The sequence below is a fragment of the Dissoconium aciculare genome (genome assembly GCF_010015565.1).
Source record: "Dissoconium aciculare CBS 342.82 unplaced genomic scaffold K489scaffold_8, whole genome shotgun sequence".
NCBI classification, from domain to species: domain Eukaryota; kingdom Fungi; phylum Ascomycota; class Dothideomycetes; order Mycosphaerellales; family Dissoconiaceae; genus Dissoconium; species Dissoconium aciculare.
Window position 1 is genome coordinate 370,298 of NW_022984958.1, and position 20,264 is coordinate 390,561.

The window sequence follows — 20,264 nt, forward strand, 5'->3', positions numbered from 1 at the left end:
AGCGTGGTCTTTCCCAGGGATCGGGAAGGGCGAATTGCTCGATACGTTCCACTCATCACATCATCTTCTCGCTGTATCGATATTGTTTATTGCAAGAACTGGTACCGAATAGCTTCAACTTCCTGCCACTCAGATCTAAAGCAGCCTCGAGGCAGAACCATGAAAGTTATCGGCGTGTAGACTTTCAGACGCTATCGATCCCATCGCTGCCAACGGCAACTAATAGCCGTGCCCGTGATTCGATTATAATGTATTCTGGCACCTTTGTGTCGTATAAGCAGGTATCATTCAAATGGATACGCTAGTCGTTCACAAGCAACGCCAAGCTACGGGAATATAGCTGCACCAGGCTTGAGCCACAGCGACCGTCAATATCCTCCTCTTGCACGTTCTCCGGACGGAACGACGCAGTGTCGTGATCGCCAAGATCATGGATTTACTGGCCGTGGATTCCTCTACGCAATCTCATCATCAGCCTGCTTAATTCATGTTCAGTGACTGCTTGCAACGTGCCAAGATCGCCGAGGCCGCCCCCTGGTAGACTGTGCCGCATTGTTGCATGCATCGCGAAATGAGCATAGACCTGTGCCACAAATGAAAGGGCAACCAGCCTGAACGCAAGGAAGCACTGCCTTGAATCGATGCCCCGTTCTATATTTGTGTTTCGATGGACAGATCTCAGGCGTGTTCGTCATTTCGCTAGCCACGACAGGCATGGCAGACATCGGTGTTGACCTCGGGCCGCCCTTGACAGTGATCGGCGGCAGATACTAAAGCTTGTATCTGTCCGTCGTGGCAACGATCGTTCTTGCACCTGCAGCCTGTCAATTCGGAGTCTTTCGTCCCGCGTGGATCGCATACTGCGACGTCTAACGTCCTTTCCACCACATTTTGTCACATTTCAACATTGTCTTTACCACCTGAGATCTAATCAGATTCTGCCCAATTACCTGTTCGATTGTTCATCTCTCGTTCCCTTGGACAATCCGATCAAAAACAACGCCATGGCGTACTTCCTTGCAATATTCTTATTTCTGTTCGCTTCTCGATCGCTTGCGTCGCTCTCGGACATATATGACACTCCTAGAGTCTTCGAAGTCCAACTGATATCCCCAAGAAACGGGACGTGGGAGCCCACTGCCAATATGCCAATAATTTTTGCCATCAAGAACCCCAGGCTTGCATCGCCGCTCGGGGTCAGTTATATCAGCTGGAGATTTGCCAAACTCGGTACATTTTCCGACCAATACTCCGACAGTGGCGATATCAAGCTGCAGACTCTGAACGGATCAACCCCGAGTCCTTACATTGCCATTGATCACAGTAGCGTCATGGGTAAAGTTGAAGCCGAATGGGTTTTCGTGTGGGATATATCCTTCTCGAACTGCTCCAACGACGTCACGGATGTTCAAGACGAGGATGGCAGGGAGGGACGTGTCGCCACCACCAATATCTGGCGGGACGGGAAGATCAATCGTTTGCAGTTCACGACGCGCAATGCAACCACCGCCATGTCGGTCGAGGCCGCCATGTCCAGCGATGACACCTGCCGTCTTTCCGATACTATAGCTCTGAATGTCCATGATCTCCTTCCACTTCCTGGCTGGATTAGGACTGGCGACCAGTCTCAGTGGTACGCGCCCACATGGCGGCCAAGCTGCGCCAACCTAGGGCCTACACCGACAACGGCGAGCTCTTGCGCTTTCAATGGAACGACCAGGTCAAGTGTAGCGGCGCAGGTGTCGTACTATGGCTGCAAGTCCAATTGCACTCTGCCGGGAGAACGATCTGCCGCGTCGTCCTCGAATTGTTTCAACTCTCTCTTGTTCGCTGTACTACTGTGTATGGCACTTGGTGTAATTCTCAATTGATATTTCTTATCAAAGCGTTGTTGCGGCTTGTCCTGGGACTTGAATCAATATCCATTACTTTCTTCTTATTTTTCTTCCATGGTTCCAAGTCGTGAAATAGAGATCCCTATTCAGGCTTGTAGGATATCGAATTAAAACCAGACTATGAGATGGGCACACAGTAAGCAAGGGCCGTACCACGCCCGGACAACGGGTGCAGCCAGCCTGAAGGAAATGTAAAATCGGCCCGCAATTCACCACTCCGGCATAATTCGCGCCTGCGGCACGGGCGCACGCTCGGCGTACATGGCCACTAACCCTGGAGAGACACCGGCATTGTGACTCATTGGAGCATAAACATTCGACACAGCAATGCCGACGCATGCGCTCAAACGAAGCAATTGCGACATGCAATTGTTATATATGAGCTGATGGCCGTCGCCCCTTCTCGTTTTCGCTGACAGTCTGTCGTCTTTGAGACTGCCGTTGCAACGATCCAGACGCTGCCCTCCCTCAAGCCCAAGCACCGACTCAGTCCGCAACGAATTGTTAGGCCGAACTTCCTCATCCTCCGTTGGAGAAGCCTGAACGCACTCGCGAAGCGGTGTGTGCAGTATCTACACATATGGCCGACAGGTATGCCAGCGGTTCTATCTGGTGGTTGGAAGGAGATCTGACCAAGGCTTCAATGTTGTACGAAGGAGCATTCGACGAGTGGTGGTCGCATCTGGAGAGTGTTTGGCTAATTCGCGACAACGTGCCTCAGCGTCGAACTTACAACTCCAATACCATTCGCGGTCTGAGCAGAGGAGAGACGACATCTGTGACAGAATTATGCCATTCAGTGAGTCCCATCATACTAAGGCGAGTCCCGGCTGCTGGATTTCGGACTCTCGAGACCTTATTTCCCGCACTCGAGACAGCCAGTCAGCCATTTCGATTATTGGATCTGCCAATAGATATTCGACTGCACGTCTATGACTACATACCGCTTGACTTGGACCTCACGGTCGATACCGACCGCTGGGAACCTGGCCGCGTGCCCCCGATCCTCGGCTGCTGTAAACAGATACGGCAAGAAGTACTTCCCATGGTCGGCATCGAGCTAGATCTTGAGGCCCATATCGACGTATTCAAATGCGGCCATCTTGCACCAGACAACACAACCAACTCCACCTTCAGAGACTTTGCGAAGCAGCTGACCCATTGGTCTTTGGGTGGCGGCTTGGAGTTTGTCAGCAATCTGTCCAGAATCAGTCTCACGTTCGAGGAGATGTGTGAGACCTGCAAGGGCCCGTGCAGTGCTTCTCCAGGCATCGAGTTTGAGATCGATTTCGCATATAACTCTACCCAGGGCTTGTATGTTCGAGGGAGCGGCTCGAAGTATTATCGCGCAGAAGGATATTGGGGATGTCCCGCGCAAGATGCGCTGTCTAAAATTAAGCATGAGGTGGCTACTCTTGATATCGAGAGACGGAAATGTGGTTTCGGTGGTAGCGCGCTAGTACTTCTCATTACCAAATGTCTTCCGAAGTGGAAGTTTTTGAGTTTGGAGGAGAACAACGGACCGGCTCAGGCCTAGAATCTCGCAAACACATGCACTATTACCAAGATATCAACATCAGTATGATTCTGTCAAACATGGATTATACGCCACATTTCCTCGAGTAACAAATTATTTTGCCTCATCATTACGGAGTGGACATCAGCACTTTCAGATCGTACGCTTGAACAATAGATTTTTAAAATATTAGCCACAAATCAAACGCGATAGTCATGAAAAATCGACCGGCCTGTGGCGACCTTCAGCGGCATTTGGGCATGTTGCAGAGCCCCTTGAGCCACTTCGCAAAGCATTGGATCACAGCCTCTTTAGCCCGTCCGTGTCATTCAGCATAACCTGCGATTATGTTCATATCTGGAGGATCAGCGACTGATACTCTAATTTGCATCGGCCCCGGCCGATTCGGAATTCGCGATTGATAGGCAATTGCCCCCGCTGGATACGCGAGCATATTGGATTAGCAAGTATATGACACGGTTAGAGAGTCTCTACCTACTAACGATTGTGATCTCCGGGCCTTCCGTGATTGGGGAAATATTCCAAGACGAAGCACGATTCAGCAAAGTTGGTTCCCTGCATGCTGTAAGCTACCAAGACCCATGACATGATTCAGACGCATCTTACGTAGGTAGATCGTCACGATAATTTGGCGCTTCATTCTCAATAGGAAGCACGACGATCGATCCGACGTGTACAGGCTCTGTCACTTTGAATTTCTTTCCAAGGAACCATTTCTTGTATTCGGTGAGCCGTGCGGAAAGGTTGTCTCGCTCTGCTTGTGTATAACTTTCGTGCACAGCCCTGTAAACACGTCGATAGTCGCGTCTTTCTATGCGTAAGACTGGACGTACCATCGCCATTTCATATAACGATCGACAAATGGAGTTTTGCCGAACTTGGCTATATAGGCATGGCAGATTTATTTATAGGGATAGTATGCGTCGTAGTAGTACGGCACACAACCGGCATTGCATCATTAAAGATGTCAGGAATAGTGCCGTATCGCTGTTGTCGACTTGATCTTACCTCCACCAGATATTCGCATAATGATGTATGGCCGTCGCTACTTGGCTCATCCGCCTCCCAAAGTTCCACCAAAGACAAGTCCACTCTTGGAATCTGAAAGATTTTAACTGGTGCATACATGGGACAGTATGCAAATTGGATGCCTTGCTCTCGCGCTGTCGATGAGTTACGCAATAAGCCAGTGCTGGTAGATGATCAAGCTGGGTTCGGAACGCGATGAGCGTTGAAGAGTGACCTTCGTAATTGCAATGTTCATTCCATCACTTGCAAAACGATCGGCATGGACTTTGTCGACTTCGGTGCCTTTTCGCTGAGTTTGTAGCGTCAATGCCTACAATTCTTGTCTTGAACACCGGATTGTTCAACATAATCTGCTGACATTGTTGGTCTGGATTCAGGACAGCGGCTCGATCAAAAGTGCGTACTGGCTTGCTATGCTGCGCTCTTGAGCCATAAATCAAGTAAACCGTCATATGCTAGTCCTCATGTTGTATAGCAGAAGAGGTGTTAGTCATCGAAAGCACATGCTGCTCACTCACCGACTTGGGTCGCGTGATCTTTCAGACCAAGATGGGAGGCTCCGTGCTCAGCCATGATGGGTAAAGACCACGAATCCAACCAAGAACATTGTGCTCTCGAACACGGAGGCTTCCCTTTGGCAAGTTTATCGTCTGTTTGACAGTGATCTCAAGAAAATTTAACATCAATATGATTTATCATGGTGTTACACAACTCAACTAACATTAAGAGCCATGGCCATCCCGCTCCCCATATGCCACAAAACATGACAATGAAACATCCAAAGACCAGGATTGTCCGCTCGTAATCGCAGGACTGCATAGCCTCTTCGCGGTACGTACACGGTGTCTCGCACCACGGCGTTCATCAAGTCGTATTCTCCTCCAGGAGGGTCGTCTTCGAAAGGATTGTACGATCCCCAATTGTAGTCCGAGCTGTACGTAGACAAAACCCAGAAGCTGTAGCCATGAAGATGAAATGGATGGCCTTCTTCGTCTCGGTTGTTGAGGACAATGTCGATCCATAATGGAGAAGACGCGTCGTATGGTATATGGGGGATGAAATGGTTTGCCGACCATGATGTCGGCGGCTGGGAGATGAGCGCAGAGTTTGATGGAGATGAGGGCCACATCGTGTTGTTGATGAAGCCATGGGGCTCATTGTCCAGGTGGGCGAGCCTTTGAGTGACGGCGTAAAGTACAATGGTCCGGTCGACGGAGCTTGCAACCGCGTCAGATTGTGTATGCAGAGATTTTACTTCCTGGATATCGAGTATCTGCAGGGCGTCCGTGCCTTTCCCTGAACTTTCAACGTTATCGCCGGTCCAAGATAGCAGGAATTGGTGCTTCATGGTGAGCGCATCATTTTGATATTTGAAGAAAGTATCGTCCAGAGTGATCGAAAGCGATTCGTTAGGGTCTTCTGCGCGGTTCGTAGGCTCCAGCAGAATATCCATCCGTTGTCCAGGGTGCAGCGACCCGATACTCTTTGCGGCATGTCCTGCGACGCTGAAACCGCCATCGATCGTCAGCGGTGTCAGCATGGAATTTTGTGGGTTGATGAAGAAGCCCGCATATGCTCCGACATTGACGACGCGGAGGATATTGCGTCTTCGTCGATCGAAATTAGAGACCGGTCGGACATTTTGTCGCTGCGCACAATCGACCGGCCTTGCGGGCACTGCGTCGGCACACTTGAAGGTACCCTCGCCATTCATTAAGATAGAATCCGGGATCGTCTCGAGCCCGAATGCGCCAGGATGCATGTAGAACTCTAGAGCCTCTGCTGCAGAGCGATGGTACCAGTCACCGATGAGAAGGAGGGTCTCGTCTGCAACGGAAGCAGTGTCCTCCGAGCCAAATGCTGGCTCATGGATGACAAGCCCACCATATAGCCCATCTGCTCTCTGGACTCCATCATGTGCGTGATACCAAAAGGTTCCATGCTGGGCTTCGTCTATGACAAAGTCGTAAACCATCGAGTCGCCATCCTTGATGCCTGCTTGAGTTACTCCTGCAGCTCCATCCATGGCATTGGCTCCTCGCATGTGAAGGCCATGCCAATGTATGGACAGACTCTCATCTCGCCCTAGACGATTTGTAACATTGACAATAACCCGATCACCAGATCGTGCCTCGATTGTCGGCCCGAGGAGCTCGCCGTTGATCAGGTAGACCTGCTTCAGGACTCCATCCGGACGGCGCTCACCAGTGGTAATTTGCCACGAGTGTCGGATTGTTCTTGGAGCTCGGAATATGTGCTCTCGAGGATGGAGAACGAATTTGTCCTCGCCCGATGTTGTGTCTGAATTTTCTGATACACTGTGGAGAGTAGCTTGGTTCGAGAAAATGCCCAAATAAGGCCCCACGTCTGGCCTGAATCGTGCCGAAAGGACGAAGAGGACGAGCAGCGCAGACGCAATGGCTACAATTATGGTTCTGTTGCTCGGTCGTCCGCGTGGCGTGAAGCCGATATTCTTTTTCTGCCCTGGTCGCGACATCTTGCAAATGTCATGCGCATCGATCTTGCAACAGGTATACTCTCATGCTGGAACTTCAACAACTCGATAGTCACAATCTCGTGCGCACGTTGCGATCATGACTCCGCACTTCGACTGTGCAGTGGTGACCTTCGGTGATGAATCTCGCCCGTTGCCGTCGCCGCCCAAATTGAACGTAGAAAGCGGCAAAGCACGTTGCCCTGCGTCACGACAATATTACGAACTCTCCAAGGGTCCCACGTTAAAAGCGTGGGTGGCTTGCTCGTGGGATTGATGAATTGATGAACCGTCCAACCGAAACCGACGACCGGTGCGAAGACCTTGTCACGGAAAGGAAGCACCGGCACGAAAGCCGATCAGTCTGCCGATCAGGGTCCAGGACAAGCGAAACCACATGTTCGCACTTCACCTTCTTATTCGCTCACCACTGCACGGATCTCTTCACTATCTGCAATGCCTGTGGGGAACTTGTGTTCCTTCGGAGCAATTCTACACTTCTACTGCATAAGTTCGCTCCATTCGGATAAGTGGTGAGCTTCGACTATGCACGTGCTGTAGCCTACTGGTCGAATGGCGTGAACGATTCGCGCATGCCAGATTTTCGAATTACCACTTCCGGCAAAGGGACCGTTCTAAATGACTCACAATGATAGTAGTGTCGGTGGAGAAAACGTGGACATGAATGTCACGTCCGAACGTTACCTTTGACTCCAACCTGATTGGGAAGGTGGAATGCATAAGCACCAGGAACCGCTACCAAGCTTTTAAATGATGTAGATGCCCAGACGTCTCACAACTATTCCTGGATCATCTCAACCTCCACTGCAATCATGATGGCGAGTCTCACAAAGGTGTCGCTGGCCGCGTTGGCCCTGTCCAGTGCAGTTTCTGCTGGCTCTCTGGCGGACATCGACCATGTCGTTCTCTTCATGCAAGAAAATCGAGCTTTCGATCACTACTTCGGAACTATGGCCGGAGTTCGTGGTTTCAAGGATCCCAACGTCAAGGTCAATGGCAACAGACCCGTCTGGTACCAACAAGTCAATGCCAAATTGTCCACCGCTACCGACTACCTACTGCCGTGGTACTTGAACTACCTCGGAGGAAGCTGGCAGCAAGCCACGCAATGCATGTCTGCGTAGGTCATCACTCAGGCCATCGAGAGAACTAGTAAGCTGACACTGGACAGGGGCTCCAACGGCTGGAGCGCAAACCAAGGCGCTTTGGCTAACGGTACCAACGATCAATGGGCAATCGCAAACACTCCCTGGTCTTGGGGCCACTTTACACGCAAAGAGATCCCTAATCACTTTGCCATTGCCGAAGGCTGGGCTGTTGGAGATATGTACGCCGAGAGCGTCATTGCGTCAACCAACCCAAACCGTGTGACCTGGATGTCGGGTACCATCAATGCTCCGGGCTCAGCACCAGGACTCGGCCAAGGCGGCATGTATGTACCGCGAAATCCCGAGCAACGTTAAAATCGCTCTTTCTGACGATGGTCTTCACAGGTATATCGACAATAACAACAGCCCTGGATGTGAAGGCACCAACTTGAACTGCTACCCGCTCAAATGGCAGACCACTGCTGAGACTTATGAAAATGCAGGAGTCTCGTGGCAGGTCTACCAGGACACAGACAACTTTGACGACAATGCTCTCGTACACTTTGAAAACTTCCAGAAAGCCGCCAAGGGATCCAACCTGCAGAAGAAAGGACTCGCATTCCTTGGTCTGGAACAATTCTACAAGGATGCCGCTGCGGGAGTTCTTCCTGCAGTGAGCATCATCGTTGGCCCTGCAGAGCTGTCCGAGCACCCGCCCTACCAGCCAAAGGATGGAGGTTGGTTGCAACAACGCATCGTCAACGCCGTCACGTCGTCTCCGAAATACAGCAAGACCGTCCTCATGATCTCGTACGACGAGACCGGTGGTTGGGGCGACCACGTCCTGCCCTTCACGTCCCCCCGCGGTACCAGCGGAGAATGGGTCAAGGACCCCTACGGCAGCAGCGACGTCCCCACGGGCCCCGGCTTCCGTCTCCCCTTCTACATCATCTCCCCGTGGACGCGCGGCGGAAATGTCTTCGTCGAGCCCTCGGACCACAACTCCCAGATCCTGTTCGTGGAGAAATGGCTCGCAGCCAAAGGCAAGAGCGTCAAGACCAGCGCCATGAACGCCTGGCGACGCAGCCACATGGCCGACCTCACGCGGGCCTTCGACTTCGCCAACCCGGACTTCTCCATCCCGAACATGCCCAACATCTCCTACCCGTCGACCGACAAGCCCGGCGGCCAATGGAACGGCTACTCCGTCTGCGAGAACACCTACGCCACCCGCCGGCCCCCGGTGCCCTACGGCAAGCAGTCCCCCAACGACGCCCCGGGCCAGACCGAGGAGGGCTTCAAGAAGATGCGCGGGAACCCCACCGAAGGCCGCTACCTGACCTTCGAATCCAACGGCTACGCGCTGACGAACGGCGGCAGCGGCAGCCTGACCACCAGCGCAGCGACGTCCTCCCACAGCAGCAAGGCCCAGCGCTTCGTGCTGTACGCGAGCAACCCCGATGCCAGCGTCCTGCAGCAATTCGCCATCGCCAGCGCCGTGGACAACAGCACCATCAGCGGGACATCGTTCGTGCGGAGCGGAGGGTCCTCCGCCGCTCTCTACACGATTCGTGACTTGGGCAACGGCGCGGGATACACCGTTCAGGCGAGTGGCGGATCTCAGCAGTATCTTGTCGCTGATGGCTCGGGAAGGTTGAGTTTGAGCTCGACGGCGCCGTCGAACGGGTGGACTGTGTACAGCGTCACTTACAATAATTAAAAAGGGTGTTATAGTTGGATGATGATGGTGGTGGTGATGGCATGTGAGCTATTGTTGTCAGGCAGAGGAAAATAGAGGAAGGAGCAAAGATATGATACAGATGCGTATGATATGTCATGAAGCGCACAAGTTTTGTTTTTTCCAGATTCTCCCCTTCCATGATGATTATATATTACCTGCTTCCCGTGTATTATGATGACAGTATCATGCGACATGTCACATCATCCCCGACAGATCCCTCCTCAGCATTTCGAGGATTTTCTGCGGGTCCCGACTCGGAGGCAGCTGAGCGCTTTCACCTCCAGGATTCGCAGAAGTTTTCATGGAAGCTCTCTGCTCCGCCGTCATGGTGGCTGTCGCATTCGCGCCTGTCGCACTGTGATGAACACTCGAACTCGAACCGCCAGCGGGGTTTCGATCGCTGATTGAATGGCTCTCTCTGTCGACATGATCGAGAGGTGTTCGCGCGGGATTTCTGGCTTCGCGGGCGCGTTGGTCGGCGAGGTAGGCTTCTTCTGTGATGAAGGCTTGCTTACTCGTCGTCGCCGCCGAGGCGACTTCATCTGGCCCATGCGGAAAGATATAAAAAGTCGGAAACTCCAACACGGCGTGGGTGGAAAGTGCTTGCGTCAGGGTCTTTGAGGCGTCCATTGGAATAAGGACTTTGGCTCGTCCGGTGGTGGAGGGTCTGAGGAGATAGTAGTAGTGAGAAGGTTTTTCGGAGGGCGTTGATATAGGATCTGCATCGCTTGTGATCAGGGACGTGCTTGCACTCGGAGGAGGCGGCTGCGCAGTAGTGTTGGAAGGGGCTTTTTCTTCGGAAAGATCTGTCGATGGGTCGGACGGAGGTTCTGCGTCGTGATTTGATATGTTCGGATGTATTTCGTCTGCAGTGCTTACACCTGCATCATTCCCTCCAGTCGACGAAGAAGAAGTCGGCTTGTCCGCTGATGGATCCGATGACATATTCTGCTCCACCGCGCCAGATAATTTTCGATCATCATCATCATCATTATCGAGACCACGCTGTCGCTTCCCACTCGTAATACGCGTACCAGAATTCGACGCCTCGGCCTCCGCTTTTCGCTTCGCAGCATTGGTCTTCTCGACCTGCAGCGCACGATGGAGTTCCGCAAGCGTATTCGACTCGAGGCAGGAATTCTGGACGGTAGTCTGGCCGTCGAGATCGATCCATTCGACGGTCCACATGATGCGTTTATTCCTGCGTGGTCGTCATCAGTGAAAAACGCCCACTCGATGAGGGGGAGGAGAAGAACTCTCTCCGGGAAGGATTCGGCGAGACTTACTTCGTGCACCGCGTCTGATTCATCCTCTGCCTCGACATCCCCGTCGGCGCCCTCGTGACGCCGATCCGGTTCTTCTGCAAATACTGCTGGACCGGACCTTCGGGATTCCCCCTCCTCGCAAACACCTTGCCTCCCCTCTCTGCAGGACCACCGCGGCTGCCACCACCAATCCCTCTCTCGACTACCTCCTTCCCCGCAACCTCGATCTCCCTCTCAACACCTTTCAGAAAATTGTAATCCTGGTCCAGCGCCGCAGGAGTCGCGAGTTGGCTGCGTTTCCGGTAGGCCGCGGGGTCTCGTTGGCCGGAGCAGGAGGCGCGTTGTTGGTGGCGTTTGTAGCATGGCAGAGAGCAGGTGCGGGTGCTGCAGCGGGGACAGCGATATTTGGGGGGAAGAGTGTAGCTAGGAAGGACATCAACGTTTGCACATGGTTGGAATGGGTGATTTCTTCAATCTGAAGGAGAAGGAGGATACGTGCAGAGGGAGGGAGAAGGGATTGTACAATGCTTCCTGTTTTTTCCCCTTTGATAGACTCTATCTCTCATCGTGGACTAGCATTCCGGGAAGAGATTGAGTTTTTTTGATAGAGACGGGTGTCTCCGAGCATGGATTTGCATGGATTTCGCCTTTTCCGAATTAAAATTGAAAGGGAAAATTCCTGGTAGTCAAGATTACGAAGAGGGTGAAAGGATAAGAGCGAGCGAAAAGAATGGAATCTTCTACCGAACTTACCAAATACTACATAACTCCGCCAGCGAAGTCTCCTCTTCCTTCCTGTCCTCGTTTCCCAAGACCGGCGACGACGGCGGCGGCGGCGACGACATGATCGTCGCAACCGATCCGTCTGCCGTCATCTCCCAGTCGTTTCTTCAGAATGGGGAAAGTCCTTGAGAAATTCAAAAAGGCTTCGGACGATCTCGAGGGTGGAGGGTCTGCGCTCGGGGGGATTGTCGCGACGAGGGAAATCTCGAGAGGGATGGATTCTTGAGAGGGATTCGTCAACGAGGCTCTTGAAAATATCTTGAAGAGCTTGAACGCCCTTGGAGGAGACGGTATGACCTGTCGGTTGTTGCGGAAAGAACGTGGCGATCCACCTGTGTCGAAAGAGAGGTGTATGTGTATTAGATGGAGTGCTGTAGTAGCATGAAACATGTGGATGCGGACTGACTTCCAGTGTGCAGACGGAATAAATTTCACGACGCGCTGACGTCGTTAGGGTTATCCTTCGCCGTTGGATTCTCGCCGACGGTGGAGGATGACTAAGCAGATTCACCGAGCCACCGTCTTCAAGGATATCTTCAATATTCAAGGTGGTTTGATGATGCTTTCCGTTGAATTATTTTTCATTTCATAGGACTCGTATCTAGACATACACATGAACAAATATCATTCAGATCATCTACAAGCATCTCTAGGTCTTGCGTATAGTCTCTTTGCTTCTGCTTCTGCATCTCCCCCCCTCCTCCTTGAAGCCAGAACCGAGTCCTGGCCTCGGGTCGACCTGACCTGACGGACTCAGAGCAAGCGGAAGCAGAAGTCTGCCTGCCTGCCTGCCTGTCTGCCTGTGATCGAGCGTGTTCAATGGTTCTCAGCATCCCACGCAGACCTGCAGAAGGAGCAAAAGATTCAGGGAGAAACTCCCACGGCTCTTTCCCGGACAGCATTTCCTGCCGAAGCGAGATCCCGCATGGGGATAGGCCGCCGTTTTTCTTTTCGCCTTTTCCGCGACGAATGATTTCCGCATGGAGTGTGGTTCGTGGAATCCGGAACGCTGCAAGGCCAGGCTGGTGGCTGTGTGCGTGCATGGGAGGTCGAGGAAATTGTTCCTCGAGGACTGCCCAGGGGTGTAACCTGACCAAGGCATGTGTCCCCGTTCGAGGTCTCTCTCTCTCCCTCTCTATTAGTCGAGGAGGACGATTCCCCATTCCTCATTCTGTTCTTTTCTTCTTCTTTCTGCTTTCATTCTCCTGGGTCGACCTCGTCGTCATTCACCGACCCATACCCAGACAAGTCAGACACTCCTGGGCGAGTTTATTCGCGGCGGCGAAGTCCTTCAACTTGTTGACGATGATTTCATATTGGTGGCGGGCGCGGACGTCGATGTCCTGGTGGGCCTTGGAGAAGACGGCGCAGTAGTAGAGGAGGATCGGGGTGAGGGGTTGGATCTGGGACACCCATCACATACATCGTTAGCCTGTGGATCTCACGCGTGCGGATGACGGGACGATCGGACGGGGAGGGAGCTTACCTTGAACGAGCTAAACTCCGACAGACGCTGGAGGAGGCCCGCGAAGGTCTGCGAGGCGGCCAGGGCGCGGACGTGCACGCCGTGGAAGCCGCCCGAGGCAGTCGGGACGACGTCATGTGCGGGCATGGCGGTGAAGAGCAACATCAGCGCGGTCTGCGAGACCATGTTCGTGAAGAGCTGGAGGGCCTCGGAGGAATCGTCCACCATGCGGCCGGCGGTGGTGCTCGCGTTCTCCAATTTCTGCAGCAGCATCGCGCTGAGGGCGTTGTATCGCGCGACGGAGTCCTCGATCTGGCAGCCGCCGTGGACGAGGTCGATGGCGGACTCCTGCTGGTGCGCGAGACAGCGGCCGGCGATGGTCACCCAGAAGATCGTCTCGGAGAAGGGACTGAGGTCGTGGTCCGGCGGGCTGGAGATTACCTGCGCGAGGAAGTCGGTGCGCAAGGGGTGGGAGCATTGGAAGGGGCTTTCGGGCATGGGGAGGCGGGTGAGGATCATCTGCTCGCTGACGGTCATGGGGGATTGGTTGAAGAGGCTGAGGAAGCGGTCGAGCATGTAGGCGGCCCAGAAGACGCGGCGGCGTTCTTCGCGCTCGATCTCGCAGTGGCCCTGCTCGTCCGGGGTGGAGTTGGGGTCGTCGATCTTGTGCAGTTTGAGGAGCTGCACGAGGCGGAAGCAGCGGCTGGCGCTCATGGAGCCCCGCTGGTAGCTGACGTGGGTCGTCTCGTAGATGGCGAGCAGGATCAACGCTTGGACGTACTCGATGGAGATGGCCTCGCCGAGGGTTTCCAACTCCCATCTCTCCAGCATTGATCTGGTGGTGGCGTAGAAGGTGGCGCGGACATCGAGGAATTGACTTCCCATGGAGGCGGCCATGGTCCACATGGCATGTTGGAGGGTTGTGAAAGGTGCAGAGCTGTTACCAGAGGCGGCCTCTCTCTTGAAGTATCGCCGTCGGTGTAGGAAGGGTACAAAAGAATGTACTCGATCGAAGTACAGATGATTCAGATCGGCTCTTTGAAATTCCGTGAGAGGAACGGCTTGAACGTTGTCGAGACCGAACGACGGGCCATTGAAGTTGTTCTCGATTGGGAGGGTATTTGAAAATGTGTCCATGGATGTGAAGAGGTTCATCTTTGACAAAGCATCCATGTCCATGTCCATTGCATCCTGCATGTCACCGGTATATGTCATGAGAGGATATGGTGGGGAGAACAGCATCATCGGATCGAAGGGTGGATCTGAGAAGATGAGAGGCGCGGATCCGTCGGGCAGCGTATCGCATTCTTGCAGACTGATCTCTGATACTGCAGTGGAGCTCTTGCGGGATGTATCTAGGGATGGATCCTGATCGGATTCTCCGCTGGAGTTGCTCGTGTCTTGGTTGGTATTCGCATCGCCAAGCTGCTGCTCGAGAAGCACTTGATCATTGGTCAGCGGATGTGCTTTTACCATGATGAATTGGCGAGCGACACTCACAGATGCGGGACTGCAATGCTCGCAATTGTCCCTTCTTGGGACCTCTGGGCTGCCTGACGGCATTGGGTTTGCAAACGATGTTCAGATCTTTGCAGTTGTTACAGGTTGGTCTGGTCGATAGTGTAAGCATGGTGCACGGCATCCGGCCAACGTTCATGAAGTGGTATACGCACTCTTGTCGATCACATCGCATCTTCCGCGTCCGGCAACCTTCACAGGCAAGGCCAGGCTGCTGTCGGGATTGGGTCTTCTTCGTTGTGGTGGGATGTTGCTCGGCCATGTTGAATCACGATGGTTGTCTCTCGTGAGCTGGCAAGGGGGTGATCAACAACACCTAAGGTATCTTGAGATGAGAGAGAGAGAGAGGCTTTGTTGAAAGGAAGCTGACTTGATGAGCCAGTGAAGAGATGACTGATCATGGTTATAGAAAAACGTGCGGATCTTCAATGCTTCAAGTGTCTCTCGGCGAGGATGCGAAAGGGCTGGCCCGCAGCAGCGGATACAGCCACGAGCTGAAGAAGACGCCAACACACCTGCATCGCGTGTGCGTGGTCCGAAACGTGCTGACTGACACATGGACATGATCCGAGCGGGTGTCGATCGGCATGGCCATCGTTGGGCCATCACGCGAAATCCGAGGCTGCGATACCACGTTGCATGGTTGGCCGACGATGGGAGGGGGGACGCACGATCCTGATCTCCGAGACGAAGGATCCTCTGGGCGCGGCGCTGACCTTTACACGACACCGCAGGTGCCTATCAGGACGGCAAGGCGCTGACTGTCAGCCGTATGTACACTTTTTGTACAGTGAGTGGGCCTTGGCCTGACCACCATGTGGAGAGGACGTTTCTGCCACGAAGGCTTGGTATTCGCTGCCTGTATGCTACTTGGTTGTAACCGAGATGCTTTCCCTTACGAGGCTTGACCTTCTTGGCATTCGCCTAAGCAAGCGAAGCAGCATGAATGATCGGCCCACCAATCTCCCTTCTGCCTCGCTGTCTCCCTCTCGCTCGCCCGCGTGTGCAGAAATGGGTACACTGTGCGCGTGCAGCCGCAGCAGGAGTCAAGCATAGTGCATTGGCCATTTGACCTTGGCGACCCGTATGTCTCTGTCTCGATCGGGTGCATTGTCGTATATTCCTCTGGAGCTGTGGTGTTAGTATGGGGCTGCGGCCGCCTGGGGAGGGAAAATAGACGGGCTTGCGCGTCTGGAGCGGATTCTGACGGGTGAGTTTGCCCGGTTGGTCAGACGGGCGGCCAGGGCAGGCTGGAGGAGGCGGTGTTGGTTGGTTGGTGGGTTGGGTTGGTCCCGCCGCTTGGCCACCGTTTCTGCCCTCATGCTCTCCGAAGAACCTTGCAAGCAGGGCAAGCTTCTGTGGCGCATTTTGACGTGATTGATTGCGGACAATGCCAGAGCGAAGGATTGGCATGCCGCGCCAGGAGGATTGTGAGCGATATGAGTAGGTTCGAAGCAGAGGCCCAATGTCTTATCTACAGATTTGATGGGGAGATATCGCATCATAGATTGGATGGCCTGAAGGTCGTGGTCTTTCCCGGTCGTCGGGGCTCGCCGGTCTCATCGTTCACGATAGCGCTGACATGACGGGACGAAACCTAGAGCCTTCTCGTGGTGGTTTCACCCAAAATATCACTCGTCGTCTGCGGCGTAGGTGCACGGCCAAGACAGAGATTATTTTTATCAAAAGTCCGATCGTGTCCGTCGCGAAGTCAATCGAGACGACCGCGGCGATCGTCAACTCCCATGAATATCAAGATCGCGATCGACGACATGGAGTGATTACTGAGGGACATATCGGACCCCATGATTCGATTTTGATTAGATTGGACTGCAGCACATGCATGTACCGTCCACCAGTGCAGAGTGTCAGTGGTGACTAAAACAACCTTGGATTGCAATGTTGTGGACAGCCACATCAGCCCTGGACCACGCCCATGACCGGCGATCAGAACGCCTTGCATGATGAGCGACATGGATCAGATCATATCCGGCCGATGATGAGTGATTATCTCGGATGATGATAACAACCATCTTGAGGTGATGTACCTTTCACCTGAGCCGAGCAGGGAACACGCCTAACCATGCCATTGCGGAGTCTCTCGTTCGTTTCACTTCATTTCATTTCACTTCACTTCACTTCACTTCACTTCATTCCATGCCGCGCAATCAATGCGAGACGATGAGTCTTACCGATCCCGACCAGCATACAAAATAGAAAGGATGGGGAGATCCCAGCCCATACGCGCCATGTGTGAGGTTCGAGTATCAAGGATGAAGATGTGATCGTGGGTGTGTGCTACCATCACCACGATCATCACCACGACCACCACCACGACCACCATGATCACCACTAGTCATCCCGGACGGAGTTTTGTTTTGAGATGGATGGATGGCTGGCGAGAGAGAGAGAGAGAGCGGGGCTGTGAGTGTGTTTCCACCGTCCAGGGCTGATACAAGCAGCAGCAGCAGGATCAATGGACTGTCCTTTCCGATTCGCCCGTCTGATCCCGATGAGTATCGCCGAACGCTTTCCATTTCGAGTCAAGTCCACCTGCAGCTGGGCGAGTCCTCGACCTCACGCATGCGCTAATGGAACACTATCGAGGGACGGCGTGTCGTACACGCGAAGGAGGGAACGAAGCTATCGTGACCTATTTATTATCATGATCATTATCATTATTATTATCACTGTCCGGGCGCTGTGCATTATTATTCCACACTCATGCGGTGCACGCTTCTCTGGTGACCGACCACAGCCACCCCGTCCGGCCAACAGACCTCTCCGCCCTAGTCCAGGGCTTGGAGGCGTGAGGGAATCATTGCCGCAAGGAGATGTCGATCCACGCCAGTCGCCGAAAGAGGAATCGCCGGACGATGATCTCTTGACTCTTCATGCATTGATTGCATGAGGGAACGCACAGTATACAGTGATACACAGTCAGGACGTATATGGTACACTTTGTGGGGTCATCAACTCCCTGTAGATGTCGTGTGTGTGTGTGTGTGTGTGCGTGTGTGACGATCATGGGTGAACATGTGTGTGTATGTGTGTGTGTGGAGGGGCGTGTGTGCCGGTTCTGCTGCAGGGAGATTCCAATCGGTTGAGAGCAGAACCCTCCCAGGCACAAAAGGGCGGCCTGATTTGATTATATCCGAGAGGCTCGGCCGAGCTGCCACCCAGCATTTTGGTGGCCTCTCGCGGCGATAAGACCTGACCACGCACGCGAATCACGATGCTTGGAATTACTCCGCGCGGACGCTTTTCTTCGCCCGCATGTGAGGAAGGACATGGCTGGCTCAACTGAGACGCTTACAGTCATCATTCAGTACAGTAAGCACACACACACAGAGAGAGAGAGAGAGAGAGAGACAGGGTCACGGCCCATCCTCTCTGTCGGACTTTGCTCCTGCTCTCGACCGGAGTTGTTTTCAAACATCCGGCCGGTGCGTGCTGTGCCCCACCAGCACCGCCGCCGTCAGCTTTCGCCCTGGCATGTCCTCCTCCTCTGCAATACGCCCGGAGATAATGCACACAGCTGGGAATTCTTGCTCCTATGACGAACAATGCGCTCTCCTTCGGCTGAACAGTGCTTCTCTCTCTCTCGGATGAAGCTGAACAGCGATGCCGTGCACCGGCAACATCACACGTATCCTCTGTTGAAGAGAGCTGAAGAGAGGGATTGGAAAAACTACAAAGGCGATCCTCCTGCTGCATCTTTCCCTTGGCCATGCATTCCATCAGCAACACCATCACCAGGCGTCTCGCACTCTTCAGCGCTCGTCAATCATCTACCACCACCACCACCAGCAGATCGATCCTCCCTCTGATCGCTCCTCCCACCACATCTCTTTTCTCATCGCCGTCAAGAACCATCCGCTCCAGATCATACGCCATGGCTTCCAACTCTGCCGCCTGGCTCACCGCCGCCAAGTCTCCTGCCTTCGAGGTCAAGGAGGCCCCCCTCTGGACCGCCGAAGCCGGCGAGATCCTCGTCGAGAACAAGGCCGTCGCCATCAACCCGGTCGACGGCTCCCTCCAGGCCTTCGCCTGGTGGCCGATGAACTACCCGACCGTCCTGGGCCAGGACGTCGCCGGCGTCGTCGTCTCCGTCGGCAGCGGCGTGACCCGGTTCAAGAAGGGCGACCGCGTCGTGGGCCACGCCCTCGGCATGGCGACCAAGCGCGACCAGGACAACGCCTTCCAGAACTACACCATCCTCACCCAACACATGACCAGCGCGATCCCGGACGGCATCTCCTACGAATCCGCCGCCGTCATCCCGCTCGGCTGCTCGACCGCCGCCTGCGGCCTCTTCCAGGACGCGCCCTTCCTCGGCCTCGACTACCCGACCTCGCCGCGCCGCCCGGCCAACGGCAAGACCATCCTCGTCTGGGGCGGCTCCTCCAGCGTCGGCAGCAACGCCATCCAGCTCGCCCTGGCCGCCGGCTACGACGTGCTCGCGACGGCCTCGCCCAAGAACTTCGCCTACGTCAAGAGCCTGGGCGCCTACGCCGTGGTCGACTACTCCTCACCCTCGGTCGAAGCGGACCTGATCTCGGCCCTCGGCGGCAAGACCCTCGCGGGCGTGCTCGACGCCATCGGCGGCGACGCCACCATCGTCAGCAGCAAGGTCCTCGCCGCGACCGCCGGCGCCGGCCGCATCGCGACGACCAAGGGCGCCGCCGACTACACCCCGCCCGCGGGCGTGGAGATCAAGCGCATCTTCGGCACCACGCTGGCCAACAACGCCGTCGGCGCGGCCATCTACGAGAGCTTCCTGCCCGCGGCGCTCGCGGCGGGCACCTTCGTCCCCTCGCCGCAGCCGGAGGTCACGGGCAGCGGCCTGGGCGCGGTGCAGGGCGCGGTCGACGCGATCATGAAGGGCGTCTCGGCGAAGAAGCTGGTCGTCACTCTGTAATTGTTCCAGAGAGAACGGGAGGGAAGGAGAGAGGTGGGCTGCTACGGTTTGCTGTATGAACCCTGCTGGAGTCGGCGCGGATATTCCACAGACAGATTGGGTTATCTCTTTGAGCGGGACGACGGACGGAAGGAATTAGAAACACACATGCACACCTCCCTATTTGCAGGGTTTTTGAAGATGCGAACTCATAGAAAATCAAAGCGGATTGTTTTTATTTATTTTTTGCTTTCTTTGTACTTGAGAGAAGAAATTGGAAAATCTTTACAGTGTTCTGCTTTTCATGATCCTCGAATTGTCTTTCGTGGAGGGGAATAGATGCGGTCACCAGCATGCGGGGTTGCTCCCTCTCTCTCTCTGTGTGTGTGTGTGTCTCCGAGTGAATCGATGGCAAGAGAGACGCAGGATGATTTCACCCCAAGAAATCCACGCCGATCACTGGCGAGTGTGAAACGCGACTCTTGATCAAAAAAGGTGTTCTAATAAGCCGTCGCTTTGTTCTATTTG

General features: G+C 54.1%; 10 protein-coding genes across 10 annotated transcripts; 5 read left to right on the forward strand and 5 right to left on the reverse strand.

Moving 5' to 3' along the window:
* Window positions 1–1,004: 1,004 nt before the first annotated feature.
* K489DRAFT_371508 (uncharacterized protein) lies at window positions 1,005–1,871 on the forward strand (the record flags this gene model as incomplete). Its single annotated transcript, XM_033603244.1, has 1 exon — window positions 1,005–1,871. One exon carries the CDS (start codon window positions 1,005–1,007, stop codon window positions 1,869–1,871), a length of 867 nt encoding a protein of 288 aa, XP_033458531.1.
* Window positions 1,872–2,205: 334 nt separating this feature from the next.
* K489DRAFT_249179 (uncharacterized protein) lies at window positions 2,206–2,663 on the reverse strand. Its single transcript, XM_033599941.1, has one exon. The coding sequence runs from the start codon at window positions 2,473–2,475 to the stop codon at window positions 2,239–2,241; it is 237 nt and encodes a 78-aa protein (XP_033458532.1). The 5' UTR covers window positions 2,476–2,663; the 3' UTR covers window positions 2,206–2,238.
* Window positions 2,385–3,622, forward strand: K489DRAFT_381493 (uncharacterized protein). Its single transcript, XM_033605134.1, has one exon. The coding sequence runs from the start codon at window positions 2,476–2,478 to the stop codon at window positions 3,430–3,432; it is 957 nt and encodes a 318-aa protein (XP_033458533.1). The 5' UTR covers window positions 2,385–2,475; the 3' UTR covers window positions 3,433–3,622.
* A 114-nt stretch (window positions 3,623–3,736) lies between these two features.
* K489DRAFT_371510 (uncharacterized protein) lies at window positions 3,737–4,459 on the reverse strand (the record flags this gene model as incomplete). Its single annotated transcript, XM_033603245.1, has 5 exons — window positions 3,737–3,849; window positions 3,911–3,987; window positions 4,039–4,215; window positions 4,266–4,314; window positions 4,441–4,459. The coding sequence occupies 5 exons, from the start codon at window positions 4,457–4,459 to the stop codon at window positions 3,737–3,739; spliced, it is 435 nt and encodes a 144-aa protein (XP_033458534.1).
* A 681-nt stretch (window positions 4,460–5,140) lies between these two features.
* Window positions 5,141–7,638, reverse strand: K489DRAFT_395192 (multicopper oxidase; the record flags this gene model as incomplete). The annotated part of the gene is made up of 2 exons (XM_033606835.1): window positions 5,141–6,833; window positions 7,604–7,638. 2 exons carry the CDS (start codon window positions 7,636–7,638, stop codon window positions 5,174–5,176), a joined length of 1,695 nt encoding a protein of 564 aa, XP_033458535.1. The 3' UTR covers window positions 5,141–5,173.
* Window positions 7,420–9,971, forward strand: K489DRAFT_340615 (phosphoesterase-domain-containing protein). The gene is made up of 3 exons (XM_033602268.1): window positions 7,420–8,096; window positions 8,148–8,408; window positions 8,470–9,971. Exons 1-3 carry the CDS (start codon window positions 7,789–7,791, stop codon window positions 9,782–9,784), a joined length of 1,884 nt encoding a protein of 627 aa, XP_033458536.1. The 5' UTR covers window positions 7,420–7,788; the 3' UTR covers window positions 9,785–9,971.
* Window positions 9,812–12,235, reverse strand: K489DRAFT_432463 (uncharacterized protein). The gene is made up of 3 exons (XM_033608487.1): window positions 11,824–12,235; window positions 11,092–11,493; window positions 9,812–11,006 (listed from the first exon to the last, which is right to left on the reverse strand). The coding sequence occupies exons 1-3, from the start codon at window positions 11,943–11,945 to the stop codon at window positions 10,001–10,003; spliced, it is 1,530 nt and encodes a 509-aa protein (XP_033458537.1). The 5' UTR covers window positions 11,946–12,235; the 3' UTR covers window positions 9,812–10,000.
* Window positions 12,236–13,079: 844 nt separating this feature from the next.
* K489DRAFT_410964 (uncharacterized protein) lies at window positions 13,080–15,098 on the reverse strand (the record flags this gene model as incomplete). The annotated part of the gene is made up of 4 exons (XM_033607763.1): window positions 13,080–13,256; window positions 13,340–14,760; window positions 14,819–14,928; window positions 14,992–15,098. 4 exons carry the CDS (start codon window positions 15,096–15,098, stop codon window positions 13,080–13,082), a joined length of 1,815 nt encoding a protein of 604 aa, XP_033458538.1.
* Window positions 15,099–17,167: 2,069 nt separating this feature from the next.
* K489DRAFT_249228 (uncharacterized protein) lies at window positions 17,168–17,804 on the forward strand. Its single transcript, XM_033599942.1, has one exon. The coding sequence runs from the start codon at window positions 17,313–17,315 to the stop codon at window positions 17,745–17,747; it is 435 nt and encodes a 144-aa protein (XP_033458539.1). The 5' UTR covers window positions 17,168–17,312; the 3' UTR covers window positions 17,748–17,804.
* A 388-nt stretch (window positions 17,805–18,192) lies between these two features.
* On the forward strand, window positions 18,193–20,027 carry K489DRAFT_381499 (zinc-binding oxidoreductase CipB). Its single transcript, XM_033605135.1, has one exon. It carries the CDS (start codon window positions 18,567–18,569, stop codon window positions 19,755–19,757), a length of 1,191 nt encoding a protein of 396 aa, XP_033458540.1. The 5' UTR covers window positions 18,193–18,566; the 3' UTR covers window positions 19,758–20,027.
* The last annotated feature ends 237 nt before the right edge of the window (window positions 20,028–20,264 follow it).

What these genes read in the sequence shown, in the direction of transcription:
- K489DRAFT_249179 (XM_033599941.1), bottom strand. Translation starts at nt 2,475, where the DNA reads ATGTGTAGATACTGCACACACCGCTTCGCGAGTGCGTTCAGGCTTCTC.
- K489DRAFT_432463 (XM_033608487.1), bottom strand. Translation starts at nt 11,945, where the DNA reads ATGACGGCAGACGGATCGGTTGCGACGATCATGTCGTCGCCGCCGCCG. An exon ending in GCGGAGTTATGTAGTATTTG is followed by an intron (nt 11,494 to 11,823) that starts GTAAGTTCGGTA and finishes TGTCCTTCCTAG; the next exon opens with CTACACTCTTCCCCCCAAAT. An exon ending in AATCAGACGCGGTGCACGAA is followed by an intron (nt 11,007 to 11,091) that starts GTAAGTCTCGCC and finishes ACGACCACGCAG; the next exon opens with GAATAAACGCATCATGTGGA.
- K489DRAFT_381499 (XM_033605135.1), top strand. Translation starts at nt 18,567, where the DNA reads ATGCATTCCATCAGCAACACCATCACCAGGCGTCTCGCACTCTTCAGC.
- K489DRAFT_340615 (XM_033602268.1), top strand. Translation starts at nt 7,789, where the DNA reads ATGATGGCGAGTCTCACAAAGGTGTCGCTGGCCGCGTTGGCCCTGTCC. An exon ending in GCCACGCAATGCATGTCTGC is followed by an intron (nt 8,097 to 8,147) that starts GTAGGTCATCAC and finishes GACACTGGACAG; the next exon opens with GGGCTCCAACGGCTGGAGCG. An exon ending in GGACTCGGCCAAGGCGGCAT is followed by an intron (nt 8,409 to 8,469) that starts GTATGTACCGCG and finishes TGGTCTTCACAG; the next exon opens with GTATATCGACAATAACAACA.
- K489DRAFT_381493 (XM_033605134.1), top strand. Translation starts at nt 2,476, where the DNA reads ATGGCCGACAGGTATGCCAGCGGTTCTATCTGGTGGTTGGAAGGAGAT.
- K489DRAFT_249228 (XM_033599942.1), top strand. Translation starts at nt 17,313, where the DNA reads ATGGACTGTCCTTTCCGATTCGCCCGTCTGATCCCGATGAGTATCGCC.